We start from the raw sequence: 16,577 nt of genomic DNA on the forward strand, positions 1-16,577 counted from the left end.
TTCTGGTTCGCTCAACAAAAAGCCAATGGGACTTTTTTTTTCATACGATTTTGGATTTATGCAGAAAATAGTCTGTGGCAAAGTTTATGACACATACGCGGTTTGTTCATATAATCTTGACAAACGAACACCTTTGTTTTATGATTTTCATTAATTGCTGTAACCATAAGTAGAAAGCTAATGTTAATGTATAAAGCAACTACAACACGCTTGAATGAGCGCAAGCACACAAAGATGCTACGAAGGGGCACCAGCCGGCCTGATGGTGTTTTGACGTCTCATTTGAGACACTTGTTTAGCAACCGCATTTTTTAAGACACTGTAAAGCTTCAAAATTCCACAGCTCGATATTTATCCGCAAATCCTATATCGTACAACAACATCTCTTTAGCTTGTGATAACCACAGACCTTATTTCTGACATCTAACCAAAACCCATTCATAAAACACAAATCAACTTTAAGAGGAGGAAACCGGAAGTGCAAAAACACTGAACCGTTTCAGGGTTTTAGGACTCATCCCTGCAACACCAACACATTGAAAATGAGCACCTATCTAAATCTGTATCATCATCCATCTCAAACCTTTTCTCAGGGAATCTCTTCTTTACTTTCCTTCTCTGCTCCCACCTCTCTGACTGAATTATTGATACCGTCTCTCTCTGCATTCGTCTTCCTTCTGCTGTGATTCACACAGCAGCTGGTCCTGATCAGAAAACAGGAGGGAGACCACCATGTGGGGCAGCTCTATGCTGTACTGTATATGTGTGTGTGTGTGTGTGTGTGAACATTACCTATTGATGAAATGCTTTAAGTGTGTGTGATGCTCCCCTGCATACATACTACTACTACTACTACATACTACTACTAAGTTTGTCGTTCATTTGTTTGTTTCTGTGCTTTTGTGTGTGTGTGTGTGTGTGTGTGTGGTGTGTGTGTGTGCGTGTGTGTGCAGTCAGACGTTCCAGGTGAGGATAATTGATGACGAAGAATACGAAAAACATGAAAACTTCTTCATCGTGTTGGAGGAGCCACGCTGGCTTAAGAGAGGAATCTCAGGTATATATAGCAAAACAGCATCAATATCAGTGTAATTGTGTGTTACATTTAGAATATTATAAAAACAAGGCAAGGTAAAGTTGTAAAAATATTCTAAATGTAGCGTCCACTTAAACTGATATTGATTTTGTTCAGGTGGCCATCTGCTGTAATAATAGAGTGACTATGGATAAATAACTCATTCAACCCCACTTCAAAAGAACTGAACTATCCCTAGAAGAGCAGGATTCCCAGTGAAGAAATGAAATATGTATTTGTCATCAGGAAGTAGTCCCAGTGTGAAACGTGTTGGATCTAAAGTAGTTATTATTAATAATAACTCACACATTCATGGTTCCATCCATTCACCCGTTAACTGTCACTGCAACGATACACATTTCTTTGTAATGTGGAGAGAGAGAGAGAGAGAGAGAGAGATAGAGAGAAAGACAGAGAGAAACATTTGTTTATTTGAATTTCAGAAGATTTTCTTAGAAGTCAGACACATTGCAGTAAGAAGCCGTCGCCGCAGTGTGTTATTAACTCAGAGATTAGAAAACGCCAGCAGCTGTCAGACGGCGGGATGAGAGGAGAGGCTTTTTGTTAATGGCAAACACTTACAGTGAAGCCGTGTATGCAGGAACTCTCTCCGAACCGTGAGTTTGTGTTAGTGCTTTCATCCGAGCGGAGCGTGGAGTTTGATGTGTTGTTATATGTTGCTGTCAGGCTCAATGTGTGCTATTACTCACTGCTCTTCCCTCTGTTCTCTCCACAGCTCTGCTGCTCAGCCAAGGTGAGACCATCTGATTATTCCTCCGAGTGGATTATTTTCATTATTTGTTGGACGTGTGTTCTGTAGAATGTCAGAAAAGGATGAAAAAGTCAAAGAAGATGTCTTCAGGTGTCTTGTTTGGTCATTATTGAGTTTCTAATGCAATAAAATGGTGAGAAGCAGCAAATCGTCATAACTCAGAAGCTGAAACTAACACGTTTGACGTCTTGTTCTTGAAAAATGATTTGATTACGAAATAATGGCGGATTAGTGAACTGCAGCTCTAGCTCGGAGGCTGATCTGAGCTTAACATTATCACAAACCCATTTTTCAACTGAGAGATTTTCGGAGCCGAAGCATCAGCACATTCACAAAGAGAATGATATATATTCAGCCTGACTCGGCGCTTTGCTTCCCGCTGATTTGCCAGAAAGAGAATCAAACATTAAAATGCACAACCCTTCTGCACAGCAGTTCAGCCTCTTAAACGTGCACATTTTATGGGAAGCAACCCATGTTCATACCGTCTCATCACTTGATGTTGCTTCATCAGTTTCTGGCCTGTAATCATCCAGAGAAGCTCGCTGAGTCTCACTCACTCAGTGGTCGTCCTTCGCCGGCGGGCCTCATTTACATAGTTTCTGTTAGTAATAACAGTGAGCCTTATTAAATACTTAATAGATGATTTCTAAAAACAGCAGGAGCGTTCTGGTGAAAGATAAATGTTTAAAAGCGCCATTCATTGGAAATTCCTTGGAAAGTCTTATTCGATGTCTTATTCACTCGGGTCAGCCTGCTTGGCCTGCTGCCACCGCAACCCGGCCCCGGATAAGCAGAGGAAAATGGATGGATGGATGGATGGAAGTCTTATTCGATGTTCCTGTGAATATCCTTATTGTCGAGGACAATGCGACCGTGTGACTTTCAGTCATTTCATTCCATTAGCAGTGCATCTGAACAGCGGCCTGGCTCACAGCTCTTGGCCTTGCTTCGGGGGGAGCGATGGGTGTTTGTTTGTTTACAGTTCTACAGTTGGCTCGCAGCAGAACTGAGCCCGCGGATTCTCTCAGCACAGTTTTAGAAAGAAACGCTTACAGATGAGTCGCCGCTCTGCACTCGGGGCTCGGTCTGCTTGCTGATGCAGAGTAGACGGCCGTGTTTTGACAGACCAAAGTGGAGCCGGGGCTGTGCTTTATCACACACGTCATATTATACTTTAATGTGGTATCGCTTTTCATTGCTATTTTGGAGCCTTGTGTGTGGGAGTATGACTGTAAAACCTGAGTTCGGGTGTGGTTATATGAAAAGTGCGCTTGGATTTAAAAGAATATGGAAGAGAACAGAAGAAGGAATGGAAGTAAACATTGAGTCTGGGATGTGTTTATTGATCTGAAATAGCATTATATATCATGTTCTCTGGTCAATAAATAGCCTATATAACACAACTACAAGGTTTTATATATAATACATGACAAATTAAAAGAAAATGATTATTTCCTCATTTAATTAAGAACTTAATGAAGAACTTTCAGATTAGGAATTTAGGAATTGTGATCACTTTAGACAATATAATTGTGTATTACAATATCACATATACGATTCCATATTGAATTATCGCCCGGCTCTAATTTGAAATAGAAATGCAGCTAAATCTAAATTAATAAGTAATCCTGCAAACTGACAACCGGTTTGAGATCCGTCTTTGAGCTGGAGCTTCTCTGAGCTCGGGACGAATCAAAATATACAAGTGTGTGTGTGTGTGTGTGTGTGTGTGTGTGTGTGTGTGTGTGTGTGTGAGTGTGTGTGTGTGTGTGTGTGTCTGTGACAGCTTGAAATAGTGTCAATGAATACTGCAGGGATGGTTGCCATATGCTGCTTTACTCCTAAAGTCTTTTCCTCATTAGACATGGGCCATCTTTGATGAGAGGGGGAGGGCTGTAATCACACACACACACACACACACACACACACACACACACACTGTCTCCATACCTCCTGGTCTCTTTATTTCCCGACTCGAAAAAATGCCACTCGCTCTGGCTAGTAGAAGTGTTTCTGAAGCTCTTGCTGGAAACAGCGGACTGTTACAACCCTTCTTTGAGGGGATTGAAATGTCTCTTGTCTTTACCGGTTATTTCTGTGAGATGAACTCCACTGTTGCTACATGCATGACAGGCGGATCAATGACTCCAACTAATCTGTTTGAAACCTCCTCCTCTTGCAAGTTGTTGGTAGCTCTCTATCTCAGTATGGAAGCCCACGAGGAGAGACTCAAGTGGATCGATAGTATCAATAGGCACACGGTTAAGCTTTGCGTAAACTCGTAACTTCACCTCACCTTGTTTTTAGCATTTCAAACCAGCTGCAGAGAGCTCATTAGCTCATTTACAACCCTGTCTCCTACTAAATGAAGTTCCCATTCAACTAAGCTGCAATCTCAAATACGTTTTGAGGGAAACACGTGGTTAACGTTGTATACGAAAAAAAAAAAAAAAAAGTACTTGGTTAGGTTTAGTAAAAACTTTACAGTTTGGCTGAAGATAAATATGTTTGTTACGTTTTTTTAAAGCTACTACGGGGAACTTTCATTTTGTGTTGATTTCAGCGGCCCCTGTGGACGGAAGCGGTAGTGTTTCAGAATCATTTTACTGAGTCTGCCCCGCTCAGTCCTGGTTCTGGTTCTCCCGCGCCTCCCTTCCCTCCAGCGGGCTCAGCGATACGGCCTGTGTCTCCAGCAGCGCGGTGTCGGTGTTGGACACAAACAGTCCCCAACCTCCTCAATACGTGGACATTTATTAGAAATATATTTGTGATACAGCAAAAAAACAAATCTAATCAGTGAGAAAATCCCTCTAAACGTATTGACTGTGCAGTCTTGTTGTCTGGGGAACGTGAGAGCCAGAGCCCAGGCTGTCATTTCTAGCAAAGTGAGTTGTGTTTGTTTTTAGCAGACAGGAGAAGAAGCCGTGCCATGCAACGTTTAGGTCTGATGCTGGATTACATCATATGTAGCTTAGCTAACTGACCCAGCAGGAGGCCCCCACTATGTAGATTTTCCATTTGTCAGCACCAGCCATACAGTGAAGCAAAAATGAACAATCAACACATTTACCTCAAACTGACTTAGCACAGAGAGCTGCCAGCATTGTGTCCCGCGCTTGTTTCTTGTTTTTGCAACATTTTGTGCAGTGCATCTCTGTTTTGTTTGTTTGTTTTTCTGTTTGCATAGCAGCAGCTCCGCCTGTCCGATTTTAGTTTTTGTTTTAAACACATATAATTACCAAATCACAGCCCGTGTATATAACCTATACCTTTAATACAATATTTTCTGTTTGATTCTGAACTTCAGCTCAGTGGTCAACCAACCGAATAGTGTTAGTGTTTAAACACCTGCTCTGTGTAGATCAACCTCTCTCATCTGTGTGTGTGTGTGTGTGTGTGTGTGTGTGTGTGTGTGTGTGTGTGTGTGTGTGTGTGTGTGTGTCACAGCGTTGTTGTTTTTCTGCTTCCTCACACACACACACACACACAGATATCATCCATCTGTCATCCTCTCATGTCTCTGTCCCACGCTGTGTGGGAGCACACGCACCGACTCGGGTACATATTTCATGCGTAGATGCGGCGCAGCTCTAAATAACATGCTCACTCACAATCTGTCGTTGACAGCGACGGAGCTTGGTAAATATCTGTGACACGCACCTTGAGTTTCACTGTTGGTGTCCTCCTTGTTTCCCCCCCCCCACAGAAGGAGCGGAGGGGCAGATGAGCTCCGAGGAGGAGGAGGCCCGGAGGATAGCTGAGATGGGGAAGCCCATCCTGGGGGAGCACAGCCGCCTGGAGGTGGTCATCGAGGAGTCGTATGAGTTCAAGGTGCACCATTCATTTATTATGGTCCTCACGTGGTTTCTCTTTGTGTTTTGTGCTTTTTTTTTTAATTCAAATGTCCTGAAGGTGAACGTGTGGATGACTTATTGATGATAGCAGAGGTGGCTGCGTGATCCAAACAAATTCTAATAACGGCGATTATTACATTTATTAAAAGAAAATAAATGCAATTACTTCCGACATTCGTAACAGGTTTTCATCAAACGAAATTCATTTTGAATGTCTATTCATACAAACAATGTATTCAAATGAAATTATATTTACGTATTTCCACAACCAGAATAACAAAAGTTGAACAAATGTTCCGCTCTTAACAGTCGCTTTAAGGTTTATTACTCTTATTTTATTGTAATTAAACATAATAAAAATAAGACCACAAATATGATTTGAAGTAGCAATCTAATGGCAGAGATGTGGGATGTGAACACTAAACATCTAACATATTTATAGTAAGTCATTCAGCTAAAGACAAAAGCCCGAGCAGGAATATTTACTGCACTGTAGGTCGTGTTTGGGGCCCTGATGTTGTGGCCATAAGGGACTGAACTGTGCTCTTCTGGACTTGTTATGTAATCCACTAGTACACTTTCTCTCACACTCGTGAGCCCTTAGCCCTCTCAGCGAGCAGGCCTAATACCTGTTTGAATTATTGAAAATGCATGCGTTGCCCTGGATGCAGCAGATAGCTTGAAGCGTGCAGAATTCAAACTCGATGCACAGAGCGTCTGCTCCGTCTGCCTCTCGGGTTTCCACCGAGCTCCCCCCGTGTCAACACGAGCAGAATCGTAGGAAGAGGACTGCGAGCAATTCAATTATATGAAACGTGCACTGGGCTCAGTATTTCAAGCAAATAAAAGACGGCAGTAAAATGAGCTCAGCTCATTGGCATAGCAATGAGTCTCAATTCACTGAAGGTCCAACACACACACAAGGATGCTTGAATGTAAATCCATCTGTTTTATATGCTCTTAAGAAAAATGTAAAAGACGGATTCTAAATGAAGGAAAGTTCCCTCGTGTGCGGTTTACTCTTTGGGAACTAAATCGCATGCTGTTTTACCGGCAGCACTGAGGGGAAGTATCGTATTGTTTCTAGGCCTCTGAGTCCGTCTAAATGCACGGAATACATTATTTAAATATCAACATCGTGGGTGTTTCAAAGATTCGAAAGAATTCATGAAAAAGCATACCGTGGTCCTGTGTGTGTGTGTGTGTGTGTTTTTGTCAGGACCTAATAAGCCCTCTTGTGCTCATTCCCACTCCTTAAATAACACACGGATGAGTTCAGGAAATGCATGAAACCCCCCATCTAACTTTGAGCCAATTAAAAACCAGCAGCGGCATGGATTGTTTGGGAACTCATTTACAGCAGGGGAGAGAACAAACAACGTCAACAGAAGAGATGAATGAGAGCCCGTCGTCCTATCATCGCTCCAAAATTCAATATTCTCATCATCCATCTGATTAGGGAGTCAATAGACCCCTCGCAGACATATATTACAATTGACCTTGTCTCTTATGATTCGCGGGGAGTGGGAACCAGCAGGGGAAAATAATGCAATTCTGTATGATTGGCATTTAGATTAAGTACACCGGAGATCAATGTGTGTGGACTGAGGTTCTCTGTTTGGTAGGTGGGTTGTGTTGTCTGCTCATGTTCGTATTTTGTTGTTCATCTTACTGAAGTGTGTTTCTCCTACAAAATGGGAAAAAGCACTGCATATCTGTTCTTATGTCGATGTTTTTTTAATGTTGTTTTTACCTTAAGGCACTTTAGAGGTTTTACTCCAATACAAATGAATTAAAAATCCTCTGCAAATCAAACTGCAGCACGGCTGGATAGAGCAGTTGTAACGCATGGTGAGGAACATGATGAGGAACATGATGAGGAACATGGTGAGGAACATGATGAGGAACATGGTGAGGAACATGATGAGGAACATGATGAGGAACATGATGAGGAACATGGTGAGGAACATGGTGAGGAACATGATGAGGAACATGATGAGGAACATGATGAGGAACATGGTGAGGAACATGATGAGGAACATGGTGAGGAACATGATGAGGAACATGGTGAGGAACATGATGAGGAACATGATGAGGAACATGATGAGGAACATGGTGAGGAACATGGTGAGGAACATGATGAGGAACATGATGAGGAACATGGTGAGGAACATGATGAGGAACATGATGAGGAACATGGTGAGGAACATGGTGAGGAACATGATGAGGAACATGATGAGGAACATGGTGAGGAACATGATGAGGAACATGATGAGGAACATGATGAGGAACATGATGAGGAACATGATGAGGAACATGGTGAGGAACATGGTGAGGAACATGATGAGGAACATGATGAGGAACATGATGAGGAACATGATGAGGAACATGATGAGGAACATGGTGAGGAACATGGTGAGGAACATGATGAGGAACATGATGAGGAACATGGTGAGGAACATGATGAGGAACATGATGAGGAACATGGTGAGGAACATGGTGAGGAACATGATGAGGAACATGGTGAGGAACATGATGAGGAACATGATGAGGAACATGGTGAGGAACATGATGAGGAACATGGTGAGGAACATGATGAGGAACATGGTGAGGAACATGATGAGGAACATGATGAGGAACATGATGAGGAACATGGTGAGGAACATGGTGAGGAACATGATGAGGAACATGGTGAGGAACATGGTGAGGAACATGATGAGGAACATGGTGAGGAACATGGCTTTGCTCGTGCTTTGGGTTAACTTGAGTTAACAGTCCGTACGGATTATACAAACTAGATATAATTTAGAGGCGCCGTTACCCATTAACCCATCAAGGCCAGCTGTTTCTGTATGCTAAGCTAAGCTAACTGGCTCCAGGCTGTAGCTTCACGTTTACCGTACGGATATGAGAGTGGTGTCATTCCACATCTTAATCTTCTGCCAGAAAGTGAATAAGCCTATTTACCCAGAATGTCAAAATCACATATTTATGGCCTAGATGTGCCAACTTTTCCTACATTTCCCACAATGCAACAGCACAGCAAACAAGCTCGGTCTCACCTGAGTGACCCCTCTCACCTGTCCTATAGCTGGTTTGCTAATGAAGGATGTGTTGTGCCCCTGATTGGCAGAGCACCGTGGACAAGCTCATCAAGAAGACCAACTTGGCGCTGGTGATCGGCACGCACTCCTGGAGGGAGCAGTTTGTGGAGGCGGTCACTGTCAGCGCAGGTGAGCTCCCTCTGTGTGTGTGTTTGTGTGTGTCTGTGTGTGTGTTTGTGTGGGTAGACGTATTACTGGAACAAACAGCTGCACAAGGAGACTCTGGCACCCTTTAACTACACTCTCAGCCACTCCTAAAGAGTAACTAAAAAACATGGGCGGGGCTAGAAGAGGGGAGGGGCTAATGCTGAGAGCGAAACGCCCACCTGATGACTAGTTTATGACTACCTGATGGCAAATTTGTGGTTTGTAGTTTTAGTTTGTTGCAACCTCACCGCTAGATGCCGCCAAATCCTACACACTGCACCTTTAAATAGTTTGGTTTATTTGATGCTACTTTATACTTCTACTCCGCTCCATCTCAAAGGGTAATATTGTACTTTCTACTCCACTACATTTGACAGCTTTAGTTAGTTTTTAGATGACAGTTTTTCATCCTCTTCCCGTCCAGTGAAAATCACGTACCTCCAGATGTTGTTGATGGTGCATGTTTGTGATGAACTGAAGGATGAAGTGTTGCTTTATGTGTTGAGAAAATGTTCCTTCTTCTTCAGATAGAGAACTATATAAAAAAAGCCTCTTGGATCAGCTGGAAAATACACATTATTTGTGACGAAGGCTTTTGTCAGGAAAAGCAACCAAATCGGAGCTTAAAATTGTAAATACAATATTAATGTGTCATCTCAAAGTTTGCTCAAATTAAAACCAGATTCTGTGAAAAACATCAAATTCTGCGCTTCTCAGGCGCAGCTGGGAAGCCACGGTTGAATCGGCTGAAACCAAGAGTCACAGTGAAATTCTATTTCACCAAAATTGGTAACACAAACAATGTTGGATATAAATATAGCCATTGTTTTTACATTTTTGCAAAACAAATTATCAAATATTTTTTTGATTTATGGTATTATAACTGTGTTATACTGCACAGAAGACATTTTTTCTACTTCAAGGCGTGAATGTTTCCATTGAGATGCAGGACTTTCATATTGCAGTGATAAAAAACAACAGTGAGTAAAATGTGGGTTTTACTTTGACATAAGTCAGGTTTTGAATGCCGGACTTTTAGTGGAGTATTTTGTTATTCGTACTTTCACTTTAGTAAATGACCTGAATACTGAATAGTAAATGCAGCCTGAAAGCAATTTTTATCATAAAAACATGCTAGAATTGAACGTGAGACAGAGAGACAACCGTAAAGCACAAAGTTCTTTGTACTAAACATACGCATGAACGCTTGTTGGATGTGTAATTCAAGGCCACCCTCTAGTGGCAGTGAGAGTCCACTGCAGACAGTAATTCTTCAACGTCCCCCCCCCCCCTCCGCAGGTGACGGCGATGACGAGGAAGAGGGCCGCGAGGAGCGCCTGCCGTCCTGCTACGACTACGTCATGCATTTCGTCACCGTCTTCTGGAAGGTCCTGTTCGCCTGCGTCCCGCCCACGGAGTACTGGAACGGCTGGGCCTGCTTCTTGGTCTCCATCAGCTCCATCGGCCTCCTCACCGCCGTCATCGGGGACCTGGCGTCGCACTTCGGCTGCACCGTCGGCCTCCGGGACAGCGTGACCGCCGTGGTGTTTGTGGCACTGGGAACCTCCATTCCAGGTGAGTGAATGCGCTCTTTTCACTGAGTGAGAGTGTGTGGAAGGTAACATGTCCTGAGAACCATCAATTAAATCAATCTGCAAATCCAACTTCTACTCCCCCCCTTGTCTTTAAGAAGGTTAGGGGATCTTTAAATAGCTTCTATGGAGACTAACATCACATATAAATAACTCCTCACTAGTCTTAGCTTTCCTGTCATACCCAATGTATGCAAATCCAAGACTGTTTAGGGACCCCAGCATGCAGAAATATTCAAATACACCATTTTTAGAATCAGCTAAAATAACCCATTGATACTGAATGCATTATCCTAAAGTGGGCGTGTCTGTAAAGGGGAGACTCTCGGGAACCCACAGAATTCAAGGTGTCAAGGGAGCACTTTGAAAATGGCCATGCCCGTTTTCCCCTCGCCAGATTCAGGATAAGATAAAAAGGAACCAGAGACCAAACGGGTTTCAATTCACATTTACATGAGAAAGGCACTGAACTAACACACGTGAGGGTGTGAGGGTGGTCTCCTCGAAGCCTCCACCTGCCCTCAGCAAACAAACGCGTCTTGTTTAACCGGTTTCTCAAAAGCTTTTTATTGCTTTGAGAACAAACGGCGTCGGGTAATTCAGGACGTTTGGGTTTCTGCGGTTCGGCACGTCGCAAACATTTTTTATCCGCATCCACGTCTGTGTTTTGGACCATTCACACCCACTTATAGAGCGTTTCAGTTGCGTCCCAGTTCATTTCCTGTTGCAGTGCAAGAAACCTATGAAAGAAAGAAAAGTCAGTTAACTCGCATTGTTGCCGAGCTGCTAGTGTTCTACATGTATTATTTTGTAAGAGAGCATCACTGTTACCAATTACCATCAAACTGTTAATGATATTAAATCATATTCTCACCATGATGTTTCCTATCATTGTCAGGAGGTGGCACTAATTGCCAGATTTGAATTGCCTCTGTAAATTATGGACCTTTATACCGCAAAAAATATATAAAATTGGTGTCACAATGACATAACGGCCCCTCCTTCTTTTATATAATCCTTGTATGTGAATGACAACAGCGGACAGGAAGTAATCACGGATCCAAGCCGTTGCCTAGCAATGTAACTTCGTTTACACCTCTTCCTCTCGTTTTCAGACACCTTCGCCAGTAAAGTGGCCGCCATGCAGGACCAGCACGCCGACGCGGCCATCGGCAACGTCACCGGCAGCAACGCCGTCAACGTGTTCCTGGGCATCGGCGTGGCGTGGTCGGTGGCCGCCATCTACTGGTCGGCCAAGGGGAAGGAGTTCAGGGTGGACCCGGGCTCGCTGGCCTTCTCCGTCACGCTCTTCACCATCTTCGCTTTCATCTGCATGGGCGTGCTGATGTTCAGACGCCGACCCTCCATCGGCGGCGAGCTTGGCGGCCCGAGGGGCGCCCGCGTGGTCACCAGCCTGCTGTTCCTGGGCCTGTGGTTCCTCTACATCCTCTTCTCCAGCCTGGAGGCCTACTGCCACATCAGCGGCTTTTAAAAGAAAAGGGAGACGAGAGGAACATTGCACAGCAACATACACATATACTTCAACACTCAGCGGTACACAGTTCCACATGAAACAAGTGTTTGATAGGGCTCACTGCGGCCCCACCCCTGGTCTTTGACGCTGGGATACTAAGACACTACATGTTCACACACACACACACACACACACTATATGTACGCATGTGTAAACAGATCATGACAAAACACACGCACCATGACGACTGGGCGAGAGGAAGTGTTAGTGAGGGGTACTGCGGCAAAGTCAGCGGAGAAGAGGGGCGAAGAGAGCGATCGTGAAGTTGAGATTTTAAAGGTGAAGAGAGGGGTCACCCATCAGACCCGTGAGAGAAACTGGAAGCGGCGCGCCGCAAAAAACTCAAAGCGTATCCATCCGAGTCGCGTCGAAGGAGACAAAAGCTCTCCTCTGTGTCGCCGTCTTTACCCGTGCGGCTTCACGTCTCTTCTCCACTGAGGAGGCGGAGCGCATGTGTGGACAAAAAAAGTAATTTACAAAAAAGGAGTGGAATGTTTACAACAACATTATGCTTGTTTACAACGGGAGGTTTCTCATCTAATACACCGTTTAGATGAAGGCTGTTCTCCACACACGCTGTAAATAGCCAGTGTACTTGTTTGTATATATAGAGTGTAGTGTTTTCAGCAGCTACTGTTCTGTACAGAAAATCCAGTTACAGAGAAAAAGAAAAGGGGAGGAAAACTCTCTGTTTTTTTTAAATCCACACACAGGCAGGAACGCCACACATTCCCAAACATTAAGAAAGTGCAGACAACGTGGGTCGATTTTTTTTTTGCAACATGCCATTAGAGACTAAAGTCTCAGCTGACCAAACCAATAAACGATAAGCTGCTGAAATGTTAAGTTTATGAAGAGCCATATCTCCCCAGCACCCCGCGTTCCTCTCAGATGCATCTCTGGATTTCATGGCAACCAGAGCATTGCTCTGACAGAGACGTTTGTATATCAAACTTTTTTTTGCATGTATAGACAGAGCAACTTCACACGAGTCACAAATATATTATGTAATAAAGGGGAATGATCAGGATCCACCTGTAAATTCCATCCCTGCATTTGTGTGTCAGCTTAAATGTTCCTGTGTAAAGCTGAGTGTGTGTGTGTGTGTGTGTGTGTGTGTGTGTGTAGGCATACAGGAAGGAGGAGAGATGTTTGGTCTGACATTTTTCCAAACATGTGCTCACACACACACACACACACACACACACACAGACTTGCTGTGTGGAGTGCAATCAAAATGCTTTTTGCTCCCCATCCAGAGGGACTGTGATCTGAGTGCAGACTGACCCACAGTCAGTCCTCACCGTGTCAGGACTAATCCATTACTCTGGCATGTACCCCAACAGACTGATCCTTCACCTTTAGTGAAGGCAGCTCGGGTCACACAAACATGGAAGCGTGGACTTAACAGTGTTAGTTTACTCACAATAGCGAAGCCTCTAAAGCCACTGAATTACAATTAACGTCATTTAAAAACTGATTCCAGTCATCAACATTCAGTCTGCAGCATAATGAGCAACACGTTTAATTAGGACGCAGGACTCCAACACACTGATGCTTCAGCGATGGCACCCATTCAATGCCTTAAGGAAAACTCTCAAGTAAAAAATCTAGTATTCAAGCTTTCAGCTGTACAAAGCTGCACTTTATTTTAATGTGATGTAAAACGTGCAGTGTTTTTTTCTGCGGTCGACAAACTGTTAAGTGTGCAATGAACAAAGGTAAAACTATGAGCTGTCTGAAGTTTCCACCGGACTGACTGACGTACTCCGTTTACATGGAGAATCTGCACACTGTTGAACTAACTAACTTAAGGTCTATCGTCTAATGCTCCCCAGACTTTGTTTACAATCTGCGGGTCAGCAGACAGTCATTGAAGTCATAGTACCACAGCACAGGCAATGGGGAAACCCCTTTAGAAAACACGGCCCTGCAGGGGCATGCACGTGTCGCTCAGTATTGCATGGCAGAGTTGGAGCATACGGTACAACATGTTCACAAGCTACTGAAAAATGGCCGCTAAGTAGACGGTAAAAACATAACAGTGCTGTGACATTTCCACATCGAAATTTTAGGGTTTATTACTTTTTAACATAAAGCTGAGAAGTCGGTGCGTGAAATAAGATTTTTTTTTAAATCAGTCACAGCGAATGTAGCGAGCAGTGTGGTGCGCTAATATAGTAATTAGCTGTTAGCTTAGCATCGAGAACCCACCATCCTTTTTCTACACGAGGATGCAGTCGACATTCTAATTACCGTAATATTCCATATTGGTCACTTTAAATACATTAGGCTTTGTGCTACAGTTACGTCACTGTCATATTCACCCACAAACGATAAGCGCTATATAATATTATCAGAAATGTTTGATTTGTTTCACCCTGAACTAACTATACTTTGTGAAACTTTATAAAGCAGATTTGTATCTTTTACTTGCAGATACAGCCAAGGCAGATTGTTTTTTTACTTCTAAACAACGTTTAGAGAAGTATCAATATATAAGTATCAATATATACACGTAACTGAGTTTAGCGGATTAGATTTTGATACATTTTCCACAGCGAGGACGTTTCCCGCCGAACTGCTCAGACAGTGTAGTGTAATAGCCCCATCTACATTACCGTAGTGCGTTTGTGTCAATGTTACTCATGTTATTTATTTAGATACATATTTATTTACGAGAAGAGGATTTATCGATGAATAAGCTGGGCCGCAGGTTCTTAAGGCGAACAGCTTGGGAGCTCAGTTTCGAGGAGTGTGCTTTCGATGTGCAATACGGAAAACAAGTACACGTTGTGGTTAGCTTTTGAGACGAGAGGTCAGTTCACACCTTTTTTTCTGCTCCATTGTTTGTCGTATTCCTCCGCCGACGCTCATTTCGTCGTTCGGTTCTCTCGGAGGAGGATGGGTTTTTTTTTTAGTGTAAGTAGCATGTTTACATGAGGAAACTGTGTGGGACATTTGCCAACGAGACTGTCAATCAGTCTCGGGTCTTCATTAGCTAAATAAGCTGAAGAAGAACTTTCTGTAGATATGAATGGTGGCCGGTGATGTTGTAACAGTAGCCTCTGTAGTCTACTCACTGAACCACCCGGTGGGACCTATAGTACACACACACACACACACACACACACAGAGCTGCGGTGTAATCAATGACTGGGTGACGAGTTATCAGCACCGACGTCTACTATCAGATTGTGTACCCGGCCTCGTCCCAGTAGGTGTGGCTCCGCCCCCCGAGAACAGAACACTGTCCGGACTGTTTACCATTAACTTCTGTTACCACTAACTGTCTGGCTTCGGCCCCTTGCTGTTCTGTAGCTAGATGTGACGCCTCCCCATCCAGCATCTCCTCCTCGCCCTCCCCCCAAGTGTGCGTCCGTGTTTGCCTCTCCCCTCCGTGTCCTTCTGCAAGATGCATGTTGAACCCTCCGTGTACGTGTGTTAGTAGCATGGTCTACTGTGGTGGACGCCTTGTAGGCATTATTTTACCCTGTGGGGTTAATGCACCACAGTTCCAATCCCAAACACCAGAGGCTCTCTGTGAGATTAAAAAGAGCAAGCGGCTCCATCCAGATATAGAAGAGACACACAGAGACAGTGTCTGCTGCTCTTTAGTTACGTTACCTTCAGAAGCTGTGAAAAGGGAGCGGGCTCTGTTGGGTCATCTTTTTTTGTTTGTTGGTGTACAATATTTCTGTGTCTGTGTTAGTGTTACCCTCTTCTTCTTCTTCTTCTTCTTCTCCTCTTTTTTCTTCTCCTCCTTCTCCTCCTCCACCTTCTTCTTCTCCTCCTTCTTCTTTGTCTCCCTTTTCTCCCTGTCCTTCTCTCTCCTTCTCCTCCCATTCCCTCCCTCCCAGGTCTTGCTCTTCAATGTGTCTCCCTGTGAAGTTTTTCCCTGTGATGATGAAAATGTCTCTCTCTCTCTGCCTGAACCTTTGTAGGGAAATAACGACTGAGTTACAATATCATGTGATAGACATAAACATTTATTCAATACTGTAATAAATTATTAACTTGAAGATGAGATTTAAGTTTTTTTATGAAATGAAAAAAACATTTGACAAACTTGTTTTTGAGAACATGGCATGAGGTGTAATGTGTTACCGAAAGAAAATGAAGGTCTTGAATTAAATGAAATTGACCTTATTTGAATATAGTTTATTTATTTTCAAGGCGTAATGTGTCTGAGTCATTATTTTTGCACTGAATGAGCAAACGGCAGTTAAACCCAACATTCACCGAAACACCTCAGAGGTTAACTATAACTCTAAAGTTCTGAGAAAAATAAACAATAAGAAAAGTAAATAGAGCATTGGACTTGACATGAGCAGAACTCCAAGAAGAACGATCAGGATATTCTACTTTTGACCTTTGACATTTTCTACACACAATGTTATGTGTCATAGGTATCACCATGAAACCTCCTCAGTTGATTATTTACATTTAATTCTTTTTTGCATGAGACTTTTTCTGAAATTGTGTGTTTGAATATG

General features: G+C 43.3%; 1 protein-coding gene across 3 annotated transcripts in view; it reads left to right on the forward strand.

The window, feature by feature from the left end:
• slc8a2b (solute carrier family 8 member 2b) overlaps positions 1-12,039 on the forward strand; it is a gene marked incomplete at both ends in the record, with an annotated part of 28,341 nt that extends 16,302 nt beyond the window's left edge. The window contains 6 exons of one of the 3 annotated variants that reach the window (XM_079165600.1): positions 954-1,057; positions 1,812-1,829; positions 5,557-5,681; positions 8,838-8,937; positions 10,255-10,530; positions 11,663-12,039. In XM_079165600.1, the coding sequence (XP_079021726.1) occupies positions 954-1,057; positions 1,812-1,829; positions 5,557-5,681; positions 8,838-8,937; positions 10,255-10,530; positions 11,663-12,039 (1,000 nt within the window). Of the gene's footprint in view, positions 1-953; positions 1,087-1,811; positions 1,830-5,516; positions 5,682-8,837; positions 8,938-10,254; positions 10,531-11,662 lie in introns of all 3 variants that reach the window. The other 2 variants (XM_079165601.1, XM_079165602.1) reach the window with 2 other exon arrangements.
• Positions 12,040-16,577: the final 4,538 nt, after the last annotated feature.

The sequence above is a fragment of the Pholis gunnellus genome (genome assembly GCF_910591455.1).
Source record: "Pholis gunnellus genome assembly, chromosome: 9".
Classification (NCBI taxonomy): Eukaryota; Metazoa; Chordata; class Actinopteri; order Perciformes; family Pholidae; genus Pholis; species Pholis gunnellus.